Below are 14,854 nucleotides of genomic sequence, written 5' to 3'. Positions count from 1 at the left end.
CATCAGACTCTACAAGCACGGTGCCCCCAGCATTCCAGGCTCTGAAGGCTTTGTTTTCCTTTCCTGGGACTCCAGGCCACGCTATACGGAAAGATGGCAGAATGCACACCAGAACAGTCCCATTTCTGCTGAGAGACTGGATCACAGTGGCTAAGAGCACGAGCCTTAGAGGTGCACAGGCCTGGGTCTGAGAATCACAAATATCCTATTTGTATGACTCTGAACCTCAGTTTCCTAATCCATAAAGTGGGAATAATAATCTCTACCTCAAGGCTGTTGGGCAGGTTAAATGGCAGACTGCATGTAAATGGCTTGGCACATGTAGGAATTATTCAAGCAATGGTACCTCTAACTGCTATTGCTGTACAAACATGATCTGCGATGTGATGGGGGCATTGCCCTAATTGCTCTGAGGGTTAAGCCCTAGTCAAGGAAGATGTTTCTTCATCTAGTCTGATGGGGAAATGTACACAGGCCATCTTTTTTTTTTAATATATATATTTTCAAAGTTTATTATTTGAGAGAGAAACAGAGACAGAGAGAGAAGGGGGGGGAGCAGAGAGAAAGGGAGAGAGAGAGAATCCTAAGCAGGCTCCACACTGTCAGACGCAGGGCTGGCACTCAGGAACCATGAGATCATGACCTGAAGTCTGACGTTTAACCGACCGAGCCCACCAGGCACTCCAACATGAGCCATCTTTGATGGGAATGACAAGAACTGGCCAGAGTGTCAGGAAAATGCGCAAATAACCTGGGTGGTGTCTGCAGGCTCCTTTGATATCCTGAGTCTTTCTGAGGGCCAGGTTCTGCCTGTGTGGGTGGAAGGGGAGCCTTGCTCTCCAGGTTGCCATAACTTTGCATATGATTTGCATATGCTTGTGGGGCCCCTGCAGTTTCTTCTGGCATTTCCAAGTTAAAATATTGCTGCTTCTCCAGACAGAGCAGATATTGATTTTCTTCGTCTCCGGTTACTTCTCTAACCACCCTGATTGACCTGGTTGCTTCACCCAGTGAATGGGGGGTGTGAGAGTGGGATGAGGAGGTGGATGGGGGGAAGGGAGGAGAGACGCTGGCGACCTTATAGCACATTCTACTCCGTGAACATGAGCCATCATGGGTGATGAGAATGAGCTGTTTCCTGAAGGATGAAGAAAAGACATAGGGAATTTTCTCCCTCGGGTGCGTCCTGGTCTGTTCCTTCCCCGCATCCCTGACCTGACCTCGGTGCCCCAGATCCACCTGTCATCGGGATCCAGTGCCACCCAGGGAGGCGGAAGGTGCGGGGCGGGCCGGGGCCAGGCGGGGGAAGGGCGCCGCCACAGCAGAGCAGGGCTTTGGGGAACCTTGCGAGAGGAAGTGGCTTGCGACTCCTCTGCGCGCAGGGCGAGGGGCAGGAAAGGCGCGGGCAGGGGGAGGAGGTGTCGAGATGGCGCTCTGCGCNACCCCGCCCCCCAGTGGGGCTGGGAGCCCGCGGGGCCCCGGAGCGGGGACCACCCCCCAGCCCCCCCCCAGCCAGCCAGCCAGCCTCGGCCGCTGCGTGAGCCCGGCCAGTCACACGCGCCCACTGCCTCGAGGGGCTCCGGGCTAGATGACGGTGGACAGCAGCATGAGTAGTGGGTACTGCAGCCTGGAGGAGGAACTGGAGGATTGCTTCTTCACTGCCAAGACCACCTTCTTCAGAAATGTGCAGAGCAAACACACTCCGAAGGTAACCTAGTGATCGAACGCAAGCGCCGTTCACTGGGGGTGGGGGGATAACCTCGGGTCTGGAAGGGAAGCCTGCATCCTGGCCAGCAGGGCAAAGCCATGTGTTATCACTGCCGGTGGCCAGTTGCCCTGGGGACCCTCTTGAACGTGTTGGCCCAGCTGACCCAGGGTTGGATCTGGAGCCTTTCGGGGGTCACCAGCAAACACTGTTCTCTTTTTACTCCCCTTTTCAGTATTTCCTGTCCCTGGACCTTTTCAAAATGGCTCTCTATGACTCGGGGACAGCGCCTGGCTCAGGGTCTGGCGGCGTGCTCACCTGTGCCTGAGAGGGTGGCAGGGCAACTGCTCTCTCTCTCTCTCTTTTTGTTTTTTTCCTCGCTTTCGCCCCCTAAACTTGAGCTTTGAAGCTCTAGATGGAAAGTGGATGGCACCCGGTGGGATAAACATTCATAGGTTGAAACTTCCGTATTGTGAGTGGTCAGAAACCATCTTAAGACACAGTTTGAGCAACTTCGCAGAAGCACAGCGTGTTTTTAGAAGCAAACTATAATTTCTCTTCTACGACATCGTCCTACAACTGTGTTAACTTACTGGCTTGCTTGGGGTAACCTAAAGGGGGTTGTATGTGTTCCCTAATGGGGTCTTAGGTGCTTCCTGCTGCAACTCTGGACACCCAGCACTCCTGAGTCCCCTGGCCACACCCTCCCAGTTGCCACAGATCACTTATCTGCCACATAGTTGGTGGGGGTGGTGGCGGAGCTCTGCTTATTTGTTATGTTATTTAGATGAGAGGGTTCCAAGCCAGGCCCTTGGAGAGGTTACCTAAAAGGGACTGTATGTAGACAGAAGGGAGCTATTCAACTGCACAGGTGTGTGCAGGCTCATTATTGATTTAGCAGCCCTACATGGGTAGATGAACAAAAAACTTCCCCAGGCCTGACTCTGGGGCCTCCTTTGTGAATAATTCATCTTGCCCGTAGGTCCTGCATTTGCTGGGTTCTGATATCGCACAAATGTTCTGGACCTTTCAGTTGTGAGAGGATAGGCAAGAACCAAAGGAAAGGTTTTGATTTTAGTGTTCGAAGGAATCAACTAGAACAGGCCCCTGGAACCAGCACCTGCTTTCTAGGGCACCCCCTTATGAGGCTGGAGAGCAGGGCCATTCTGGGGGCCGGGGTCAGAAGCAGCTAGAGCTGTAGATAAGGCTCATGCAGAACAGTGTGGCTGCAGATGAGAGGTGTCCTGCTCTCTCTTCGGGGTTCTTGGCTCAGTGTGTGGACTGCCCCCCAACTCCCGCCCCAAAGGTACTCCAGCTGTCCAGGGTCTTTTAGACTGGTGGCTCTCATCCTTAGCCACACACTGGAATTACCTCGGGAGCTTTAGAAAATGTGGGTACCTGCCCACAACTAGAGAGTCTGACTTAATTGGCTTGGGGTACAGCCTGACTTAACTGGCTCAGGATTTTGAAAGTCTCCCCAGGTAACTCTGATATGCAACTGAGGTAAAACCATTGCTCTCGAGAGTTGTGTTGCTGCCTGGGAAGGAAATGGTTCCTGTTGTTAAAACAGAGTGTAGCTGCTGCGCTTACTGCCAGCCTGGCTGTAAGCCCTTGGCCCCAGAAGGTGGGCTTTTTGCATGATTGGGGGGAGGAAGAGACACCGCAAAGCTGGGGTTTCTGGTATTTCTTGGGAGAGATAGAAGTGTCTTACACGGAAACATGCTGGGGTGGGGTTGGGGATGGTGGGTGACTTGTTCGTTGGTCCAAAAGCCTTCTGTCCTCATCCCTGCCTCCCACCACTCCTTCCTAGCATCACTCCTGAAAATACTTCGGTTTGGCGCCCACATCAGCTCTTTCTTTTCTTTGTCAAGTTCTTGAATCTCTTCCCTATCATGAGGCCTCTGCAGATCTCCCTGCCTCATTTTGCCCACAGAAGCCCTCAGTGGGGGGGGGAGGGGGGGGGGCGCAGGATTCCATTCTAAGAAACTCCTGGGCTGAGCCCCGCACAGGGTGGTAAGGAGAAATGCTTATAAAAGGAAGGGGTGGTGGAGGAGATCTGGGCTCTTCAGCCTAGACTTGCTTCCAGTGCAGTCCCCTCTGGGCAGGGACAGGGCACCCTCTGCCCGGCGGCGAGACCTGGGGATGGCCCCCACCGGCTGAAGAGGGAGCCATCTGTCAAGGGGTGTGTGACTGACTCAGGAGCTGGGGAAGCTTCATCCAAATGTTTCCTTCTTTCAGCCTTCAAAGTGTTGTTCCGCCTTTAATCACATTTTCAGTTCGGTCTTCAGCCTTACAGCCGCTTCTTGGAAAGAGGATTCAAAGAGACCTCATTCTAACTCCTAACGGTGATACTTTTTTCCTGATTCAGAGATCACCTCTGAGCGCCTAAGGGAATTCCTCTTTCCTGTCTCCAAGGAAAGGCCTGTGTGTATGTGTGTTTCCCGGTGGTCACTGAGAGACTAGGGCCCCCATTCTGGCAGCGCCAAGACAGCAGCTATAAATAGCCTTGTCAGAACAACCTGTATCTGCTGCTGGCCTGCGCCTGGCTGGGACCAAGCCGCGGGGAAGCCTCGCTGCTCTTCCTGGTGCCACCTCCTGGGAGTGGTCACTAGCCCAGCCTCCAAGGAGTCCCCTTCTCCAGCCCCTTTGGTGGGAGGTTGGGGAGTAAGAAAAGCCTCCCCTTTCACAGAAAGGAGGCACCTGAAGGTCGAGAGACAGCAGCTGAGAAAGGGGACCAAGCCCTGGGTCCTTGCAGAGGGTGGCAGCTGCCCGGGGAGCTTTGCCTCCTCTGTGAGAGGCTGGGACCCCGGGCACCTTCAGGAGGCTGAGGCGGTGCCGTCCGGGGACTCTCCCCCTTGCCTGAGCACAGATTGCATTTCTCTGGGTTTTCTGTGTCCAGATGGGGCTCCTGGTNAGCAGCTGAGAAAGGGGACCAAGCCCTGGGTCCTTGCAGAGGGTGGCAGCTGCCCGGGGAGCTTTGCCTCCTCTGTGAGAGGCTGGGACCCCGGGCACCTTCAGGAGGCTGAGGCGGTGCCGTCCGGGGACTCTCCCCCTTGCCTGAGCACAGTTAGATTGCATTTCTCTGGGTTTTCTGTGTCCAGATGGGGCTCCTGGAGGCTTCAGGGAGAACCCACCTGTGTGCCTGGCAAGGTGCACCCTGCCACCCCAGTCTAACATTCTGCAGCCTAGAGGGGTGGGGTGCCTGTCCAAGGTCACACAATAAGGTTTCGACAGACCCAGGGTTAGAACCTACATCTCTTGCCTCCTGACCCAGAGATTTTTCTGCATTCGTTCTACAAAAGACAGCATGTGGCAGTTGGCAGGGCTGGTGACGGTGGAGCCAAGCCCTCTGGCCATCCCTGCCATCTGCTTCTTTATTCCTGTGTGGGGTCTGACCCTGGAAGTGGGGCCAGCTTCCACCTCATCAGGTCCCCAAACGCCCACAGGCGGCCACAGCTTAGGGTTTGGCCTGCGAGCTCTCCTTGTGTGTTCAACAGGCTCCAGGACCCCAGGAGTCTGGGGCCCCCCAGACATCGGGGTGGCTCCTCTGAGAACACACGGAGCCTGCTCCTTGCAGAATGTCAGAACTGAAAGGGATCCGTCTGGTCTGGTGTCTCACTTTACAGATGGAGAAACTGAGGCCCAGAGAGATGGGAGGACTTCATTAGGCCACATATGTGATCGGGTGGAACCATGACTAACACCCTTCTTAGACTCCTTGTCAAGTGCTTTTCTTGATCCTCCTTGCTCAGTGAATGACCCAGGACAGTGAATGTCCTCTCAGAGCCTTCTACAAAAGAGAAAGACCCAAACAACCTCAGGCTCCATCCCATAAGGCACACTGGCCAAGGGCACATTGACTCTACATGGGACTGACAGGGAGTCCTCTGCCATCAGTTCCAAAATCTTACAGTTTTAATCATTTAAAAGTTCTTTTTGGTGTCTACCCTCAATCCTGCATGTTGTGTGTTTTCTTTGTGGCTATGGAGAACAGAGGGTTGACTCTGTCTAGGGCTAAATGTCCTGAAGCCCATGGGAGACAGACTCCCAACCCCTTCCACTCGCACCCTCAGGTTTTCTCCGGTCTGGGTTGACACCACTGATTCTTGAGAAATTCAAGGCAGATGCAGAGAGGAGGGGGTCGCAGAAGTCAGAGTAGAGGCCACCTCTGGTTCTCTTCCTGCATTTGGCCTCATCTCCTCTTGCCTGGCCAGTCACCCCCTTCCTGGACAGGGCCAGTGGCCCTCCAGGGACGTCGGCCAGCTCTGATGACCAGTCAGGGAAATACCCATCGTTCTGCCAGCAGCAGACACAGCCCCCACCCCTGCCCTTTTTGGCGTAAGAGAAAAGAATACTAAAAATAAGCTCGTTCCAAATGTGAGCAATAGAGGGGCGCCTGGGTGGCTCAGTTGGTTAAACATCTGACTTTGGCTCAGGTCATGATCTCATGGTTCATGGGTTCGAGCCCTGTGTTGGGCTCTGTGCTGACAGCTCAGAGCCTGGAGCCTGCTTCAGATTCTGTGTCTCCCTCTCTCTCTGCCCCTCCCCCCTTCATGCTCTGTTTCTCTCTCTGTCTCAATAATAAATAAACATTAAAAAAAATTAAAAAAAAAACAACAACAAATGTGAGCAATAGAAATAAAATACGAATCTTCAGAACCATTGTTTTAGGTCCATCTCAGAAGCCTGAACAGCCCCAAGACTAACCTCAAAAGATGTTTTATGCCCTCCCAGCCCCAGGATAGCCCTCCTTTTAGGCTGTAGGTTGGAAACCCATCCCATGGAGTTTGCTGCCCATTCCCTTCTCTGGCCCTTCCCAGCTCTGCTCTTCTCCGTGAAGATGGAAAGCCTTCTACGACCATAAGTCACATCCCCTTCAGCTGCAGTGCAGCACCAAGCACTGGTTTAAAAAGCAGAGTTGTGTCCATGTGCTGGCTAGGTTTGCTGTGTCTTCTCTCCCGTATCAGCAGGAGGGACTAAAGGTTATAACAGCCCCTCTTTTTCACTCATGGAACATAAGGGCAGTTTATCCCCCCTCCCCCGCCTTTAAGTCAAGTTACATTGGCAGGTGGGGGCTCAGGATGACACATGGCAGATTTTTGTGGGCCAGGCCGGGAAATGGTGTGTTTCTTACACCCACCATCGGCCAGAACTCAGTCACATGGCCGCCCCTGACCACGAGGGAGGTTGGGAAATGAAGTACAGCTGTGAGCCCAGGTGGCAGAGGAAGAGACTGCAGTGAGCATTCACCTGTCTCTGCACGCGTCCATCCCACTACCTTCTCTGCCCAGCCGCCTTTGGAAGTTCTGCTCGTACTTTCTTGGGGACTGTCTCCAGTCTTGTACCTTTCCTTCATCTGTCACCATGAAGTGAGCTCCTGTCTTCCCCCGCTGTGCTGTCAGCAACTTGAGGACAGATGCTCCTCCTTACTCAGCGCGTTACCGTTCAGCCACAGAATCAGAAGCCCCCGGTGCTGCTCCCCAAATGGTCCAGCCCCCTACCTCAGAGCACCCTTCGGATCACATTTTGAAGATGGAGATTCAGGGGCCCCACCTCAGCCTTATTGGGTCGTGAATCTTTGGAAGCAGGACCACCCTCAACCCTCCCTTCCTCCGGGCGATTAGCCTATGTACTGAAGTCTAGGAATCACCTAGTTAGGAAATATTTAGTAATATTTAGTAACCTCAGTTGAAATATGAGATGGCGTTTATCACAGAGTCCAGAGAGGTTCCTAGGCTGGAAATTGAAGCCAGAAGGTACGAGGATCTGTCCCTGGTCACACAGCTAAGTAGAGACAGAACGGAAGACTCGGGGCCCCTGGGGCCCCGTTGTTCTCTCCACGACCCGCTGAACAAGGCTGTTGGAGTGGCAGTCCTTTGCCGTCGTGACCAGCACAGAACCATGAGCCACATCCTGGCTGGTCATCCCCCCTCCAGGTAGGATGCAACTGAGTTGCTGTGGCCAAGTCTCTTCATCCCCCCAGAGGGGTCTTCATTGTCCTTCCCACAAGAACTCCTGTGGCAGGAGCCCGTCCTCATTTTCTTCCCTGTGAGCCCCTCGCCTCTTTGCACGGGAGCAGGCCCTTCTCACCACCTTCTCATGGAGTTTAGGTATCTACCACCAAGGACTAAGCCGTAAGGGCTTCCCTGGGGTGAGGGCAGAAAAAGGCCTGCATGACTGACCCTGAGTCCCCGCCTCTATGACTACTTGGGACTCAAGACATCCTCACCTCTGTGTTCCAGATGCCTCCCCTCCCTCCCATACTTCCTTCTTCACAAGTTTAGACCATTTGTCCTGCCTCAGCTGACTTTTCCCTATAGGGCAATTCTGTTAAAATTTGGGGCCCATGCCACACCTATCCATCCATCCAGGCAGTTTGAGGAAAAAGGAGGAAAGATTACACACTAGAATCAAAGCCTGAATTCCAGGTTTTAGTTCAGGTTGGACTCTGGATCCAGCTTCTCAGCCATGAGCTTGAAAGGGTGGCCCCACTGGGCTCAGTCTGGGTGCCCAGGAGCCTGGGTTCCCTTCTCCCTTCCACTCTCGACTCACCAGGTAACCCACACCTGTGTACTTTCTGACTTTGGGATCCTTCTGTACGGAGGACCCAGAGCTGTCCTCACTCAGGGCTTCAGTTTCCTCTTCTAGATGGCTCAGTCTACCCATCAAAGAGCGTGGGGACCCAGGCCTGGCCTGGCATGTATTCCCTGGGGAAAGAGGACCAGATAACTTTGACACGAATCAGGAGCATTGAATTTCAGGGCCAGGAGGACAAAGGGAGCTGTAGTGACAGAAAGCTCTGAATCATTGGGCCTGTGGCTTCTGTCCCCTGTGCTGTCCCGATCCCTCTTCTCTTCTCGTTTCCCACGCCACCCCAGCTTAGCTGAATACTCTCCAGCCTATGTCCTCCATCCTACCTCCCTTCCTGACTCTAGAACCAAATTTTCTGTAGCCTTTCAGAGGTCTCTCATACCCCTTGGACAGCTAAAATTTAATATATCCAGAAGCAACTCATGGTTCTGCTCATAACTGATTTCTCTCGGTGTCTCTACCCCACCCCCCCACTCACCTTCCTTTGAAACCCCAGGGGTCTCCCCCTCTTCCCTCCCCCTCCTCCCTTTTGTCCACTCTGTCTCTGCGGGTTCTGCCTCCCATGTTGCAGATGCCAGGAGTCTCCTTTCTGTCCCCTGCCCTGTGTTAGGCATCCATCACCTCTCACCTATATCCTCCAGGAAGTCACCCAACTGCTTTCCATCCTGTTTCTTCCCCTTTTTGTACGCCCCAAATACGACTGCCAGGGGCCCAGCATCTGGCATCACAAAGCCTTCCGAGCCTCCTTGCTGCCAGAGTGAAGCCCTCACTTGGCTTCTGTTCTTTCCTTAGCCTCCCAGACCCTGCAATGCCTGGCCTCAATCAAACCATTGTTCTTAACTTTCTTACAGCACTGAGCACCGGGGGTGAGGTGGACAAGGACAGATAAAACTCAGTCTCCGCTGCACTTATGGGCCGTATAGCCCCTGGCAATGTTGTGTAACAGGCTCTAGTTCCTCCCCTCCTCATCCATGAAGTATCTGGATGGGGGCCGCTGGGCAGAGGGGCATCCAGGTGGAAGACACTCTGTGTCTGCCCTGCAGACACGTGGCTTCGAGACAGCTTCGAGACAGGGAGGTGGAGGGGCCGGCTCCCAGGATCGAGGGGTTCAAGCGCGAATAGCCTATCAGAGGGGCTGAGGGCAGGCTGGGGGCAGACCGGCAGTGATGGAGCTGCGGCTGCGGCTGCGGCAGCCACTGGGAGGGCCAGGAGCGCGGGAGATTAACTTAACCTCTGAAAGGCGTAGACTCCAGCCAGAGGAGACTTCCGGGAGTCATTGCAGCCACTTCCCTGTTTCCAAGCAGGCCTGCAGGGAATCCAGCACAGGCAGGGGAGGGGAAGCTGTATTCATTCCCTCCATCCTCCCCCAATTCAGTTTTCAACCCTTCCTTGTCCACACAGTGTGACTCCAGCTGCTTGGGTCCCTTCCCTGCTCCGTGGGGCACTGCGAGCGTAGGGAGGACAACAGCCCAGCGCCACCTGGTCCTGACAGACCACACAGGCGGAATTTCAGTTGTTGTTAAGCCAAAAGATTGGCCCCTTCAATGAGGTTGCATGTGAAAGAGCGTTAGCCAAGGGGGAGGCCCCCACCCCTCATCTGTCCAGCTCCATGATCGATGCTCTTTCCATGACACACTTGGCACCTTGGGTAAGAGTCAAGCTTGAAAAACTCCAAATGACCTCCAATTACCCATCTCAAACTCTGGTGACCCACTGGAGGAAGTGGGGCTCTCATTTCTCATGCCCTGAAATCCAGGTCAGTTCTTCCTGCTCTGGTCTTGGGAAATCTGGCTCATCATAGTCAGCTGTCACCATTGCATCAGCCTCCAATTTGTGAGCCCCTCAGTGTCTTTCTCACTGCCTGGCTATCCACCAGTGTGAAAAGTGGTGCCGAATAGCCCCCCGCACCGTGATGAGGATGACAGGCAGGAGCTGGGTCCACAGGGCACTGGCTTTGCAGTGGGGAGCGTGAGGCAGGTCCTCCGTTGGCTGGAACACGTGGAGAGGCAGTAGGCGTGGCTACTCTCTGCATTCATGCACAAGGAAAAGTGTGGGCTCATGAGGAGAATGTGGAAGGAAGCTGGTGGATCTAGGGTGTCTAGGGGTTGTTTCCCGTTGTGCTCACTGCTCTGTGCTCCCCAAACACCAGCATATCTTTCCTATCCCTCATTTTGATGGGCTGTAATTTTCTGGACAAGGGACCACATCTTGGTCATCATTGTGTCCTCGGCACATGGTAGGTGCTTTATGCGTGTTTGGTAAGGAAGAGTGGGCTTGGATCTTCCTGCTAAATGAGAAAGCCCTAAGGAGTCAGCAGGAGCTCCCCGGAGAGCCCATGCACAAACGCTTTATGGCACAGTGTGTGAAAGCTGATCTCCCAGACTGTTTTAAAGGGAAGCGTGCTAAGATTCTAGATGTGGAATCAATGGGTTTTTCCAGTAACTCTCAAAAGAAAAATCTCACTGAGTGAGCAGAAAATGCAAGGACAACTTTCCAAACATAGTGCGGCCCCCTCCATCCCATCTGTGCTGTTTGCCCTGGAGGATGAGGGCAGGCAGGGCCGGGTCACTAAGCAACCGGGCCCTGGCACCTGCTGGCAGGAGTTGGGATGGTCCTTCCTCAAGTGGGGCTTGGGAGGGGGAGGGTTGGTGCCCAGGGGCCCATGTGAGGAGGCGGGAGAGGCTTCTGTGATGGGTTTCTTCCATCTGCCTTTCAGCTATGGAGAGAGGCAGGTTCAAGGGGAGAAATCAACACACTTCTCATTTCCCAGTTTAATTCTAAGCAAGTGGAGACCCTGGTTTGGCAGTCCTGGTAGTTTGAGCATCCTCAGTTGGCTCAGGTGACGTGGGCAGGTTGGTTTAAGTGAGCTCAGTGCTGGGCCAGGCAACCCAAGCCGCATGCCTTCACTGTGTATGACCTCAGGAAGCATGCTCACCACTCGAGGCTTCACTTTTTCCTTCTGTACAGTGGGTGACTTGCCCCTCCAGTGGAGAATATGTACTAAAGGAGGGCCCAACATTTGGTTGTGGGAACCCAGGGAGAACTCCCCAGCTTGGGATAATAAAGGTCGTCTCGAGACCTGAAGATCGGTGATGAGTTCTGACATGGGGATGTGGGGTTCATGACTGGGGTGTGTGGAGGTATAAAGCTCTATTCACAGAACAGAGAAAGGGTGGGAGCTGTGGGTGGGGGTCTCCTGGGAAACGGCTAGACTGTATAACAACAACAATGAATTATTGGGCCCTGATGTGGTAGCAGGTGCTGTGCTAGGTGCTTTACGTGTGCAGGCTCATTTGATCCTCACAACAACCAGCCATGCTTTCCATCTAACAGTGGGGAAACTGAGGCACCAAAGAGGGTCATGCAGTAGTAAGGGGCAGATCCAGGATGGAGGCCCAAGTCTAACGCCAGAACTCCTAGCCGCTAGCTATACTGCTCCTCTTGAAGCCCCAGCAGTGAGGCCCAGAGGTGCCTACGAATGCAACCCATGTTGGTAGCACCCATCTTGGAGCTTCTGAGGATGATGCTCTTTGCTAGGCCATTTAGGAAGGGGAGGAAACCAAATGTCCTTGTCCCTGAGGCTTCATGACACAGCGAGAGAACACACACTTGAGAAGACTCAGAGTTACGTAATAATCACCTAAGACACATTTCAGGATCACAAAGTAGTCCCCAAGCAGGGGTGTGGGGTGGGGTTAGCCAGGCGGGCAGCACAGGGACAAGATGACACGTGTGGGCTGGGGAAGAGGCCCCAGCACCCAGCACCACCCAGCTTGCAAAGCTGAGGGTCTAGGTGGGGTCTCCAGTTAGAGGAAGCCCAGAAGGACTGCCCTCCTTCCCTCGGGCCAGTGCACACTGGTGTCCTGGGTGCCGGAGTTCCCGGCCGCCCCACCCCTGGTAGTAAGGGAGGGCCGTGCAGGCGTGCTGGGCGCTGCGTGCTGGCTCCCACATGCCACTCTCCACCTCTGAATTATTGGAATCATTTATGCCGCCGAACGCCCTGTACTTGAAGGTGCTCCAGCGAGCTGGAGCCAGCATGTAGTGGCAGAGGGCGCCCACGTCCTGTGCCACCCCGGAAAGAGCCTCCAATTAAAACACAAGAGCTGGGCCCTTAAAGCCACCACCCTGCCCCTCCTCCCCCCTATGGCCTAGTGATTCTGCTGGCTTTGACTCTGTGCTCTCAGAGCACATGTGATTGTCCACGAAGCTGAGAACCCCGTTTGCAGAGTGTTCTTGTACAGGGAGGTCCATGTGTGAGAGCGAGGACACTGTGGAGATGGGGATGGACGGCTCTGAAGGCGAGTCAGTACCCAGCTCCCAGCTGATGACGTCAGGAGTATACCATGGCTCTGGGGCCTGCAGAAGAAAGAGGACCCAGAAAGAAAGACGTGTTTCCCCAAATCTTCCTCTTGATGACACATCCCTAGGGGTATATAAAGTTGGACAGCCGGAGATAGCTCCTTGACCATGGCCAGCCATGATGGGTTGGAGGGAGAGCATCTGAGGCAGGCTGGGGAGTCCGCACTACTTGGATCACCTAACAGCTCCGGCTGCTTCAGAATTGGGGTGCTTGGGCCAGTTCATCTTGAGAGTCCTTCAGATCTCTGAGTCCGGGCTTCTGTGTGCCTGAGCCCCTCTCTAGAGAGTCATCTGGGAAGCTCTAAGACCCTCGCCTCGCTGCAGAGCAACTCTGTTTCGATCAGCCCTAGTGTCCAGCCATTTCTTAGTGCACACAGGAGAGTGGAAAAGAGCCTGGCCCCTGGAGGATGATGGGGCCTACGTGCTCAGAAGTGGGATTGACTCCTCACTTGCGTGGAATATAGATAGTAAGGGACACTCCCAACTATATGGGAACCAGATAAAACAGGCTGGTTACAAGGCCTCTAGCTTCGTCTGCTCTTAGAATCCTCTTTTTTCTTGATTGTATATTTTTAAATATATATGACATAAAATTTGCCATCTTAACCACTTTTAAGCGTGCCGTTCAACAGCGTGAAGCACATTCACAATGTGCAGCCATCGTCACTGTCCGTCCCCAGACCTTTTCCATCTTCTCCAGCTGAAACCCTGCCCGCAGGGGCCAGCAACTCCCCGTTTGCCTCCCCCAGGACCCCTGGCAGCTGCCATTCTGTGGATTTGACTTCTCTGGGGACCTCCCGTAACTAGGATCATACGCTATTTGTCTTTTTGTGGCTGGCTTATTTCACTGAGCATAATGTCTTCAGGGTTCATCCACATTGCAGCGGGTGCCAGAATTTCCTTCTTTTTTACGGATGAATAAGCGCCTTGGGTGTATATAGTGCATTTTGTTCATTTACCTGTCCGTCCGTGGGTGGCTTCCACCTTTTGCTTATTGTCTATAATGCCACTGTGAACACGAGTGTACAAACCCCTGTTTAAGTCTTTGTTCTCACTACTTTCAGGTGCACACCCAAAAGTGGCCTTGCTGGATAATATGGTGATTCTTTGTTTAATTTTTTGAGGAATTGCCATGCTGTTTTCCAGGCAGCTCCACCATTTACATTCCCGCCAGCAATGCACAGGCTTCCAGTTTCTCCACAATCTTGCCAACACTTGATATTTTCTGTGTTTCTGATAACGGGCATCCTTGTAAGTGTGGCTGGCACCTCATTGTGGTTTTGGTTTGCATTTCCCTAATGATTAGTGATGTTGATACATCTTTTCATGTGCTTATTGGCCATTTGTGTATCTTTGGAGAAACATCTCTTAAAGTCTTTTGTCCATTTAAAAAAATTTTTTTCTATGTTGTTGGGTTGTTGGGAGTTCTTTATATATTCTGGGTAGTGATCCTTTGTCAGACATATGATTTACAGTAGAATCTTATTTAAATTGGTTCTGAAAGAGCAGAGTCCAGAGAGACTGGAGTCTGGAGCGGGGTTGTGGGGTGCACCTAGTCCCTGCCCACCATCATCCCTGATTCACTGCTCAGTGCTCTGGATCACCCAGACTCACTCCACAGTGCTCTGCTTCTGGGTGCTCTGGGAATGCAGAGATGGAAAAGGTACAATCCCTGGCTTTGGAGCCAAACTAAACGGGCAGGGAGACGGAAAGGAGGCTGACGTAGGTGAGGCTGGGTGAGGGGACAGGGACCTAGGTGGAAGTCCAATGAGGAAAACTAACCTGGAAAAAGACCTTCATGCCCTAGAAACCCTGAGGGCATGAGAAAATGCCCCAAGGGAAAACTCCTGTGGCTGTTGAAGTAGAATAGGTGTCACCACCTTCTGCCTGGGCTCATACTTGAGAACTCTGAACTGAAAAGCAGGCTTCAGGAAGGCCCAGGGCCGGGGAGAGCAGAGACAGAAGGGGCTTGCCTCATCTACGGGGATCTCCTCTGATTCCCAGTTATTATCCCAGACGTCACTAGATGCCAAGGACCAGGATACAGGAGCCTTATACAATTCTGGAGGCTTTGAATCATCCTGTGTTTGTTTGGGGGTTTTGTGTGCATGTGTGTGTGCGCACCTGTGTGTCTTATTACTTCTTTGTGTTTTATTCAGTTCATTAGGCGAATGTTTACTGAGCCCTTTTTTTTTTTTT

General features: G+C 53.2%; 1 protein-coding gene across 1 annotated transcript in view; it reads left to right on the top strand.

Annotated features, from left to right (window-relative positions):
• Positions 1 to 1,483: 1,483 nt before the first annotated feature.
• Positions 1,484 to 14,854, top strand: part of RASSF5 (Ras association domain family member 5) — a 29,492-nt gene continuing 16,121 nt past the window's right edge. The window contains exon 1 of the mRNA XM_077772016.1: positions 1,484 to 1,708. Coding sequence (XP_077628142.1) covers positions 1,589 to 1,708 — 120 coding nt within the window. The 5' untranslated portion in view covers positions 1,484 to 1,588. The remainder of the gene's footprint in view (positions 1,709 to 14,854) is intronic.

Source organism: Crocuta crocuta, unplaced genomic scaffold (assembly GCF_008692635.1).
Source record: "Crocuta crocuta isolate KB4526 unplaced genomic scaffold, BGI_CrCroc_1.0 scaffold318, whole genome shotgun sequence".
NCBI lineage: Eukaryota > Metazoa > Chordata > Mammalia > Carnivora > Hyaenidae > Crocuta > Crocuta crocuta.
Note: the sequence above shows the minus strand (reverse complement) of the source record. Positions and strands in the feature narration are given on the sequence as shown.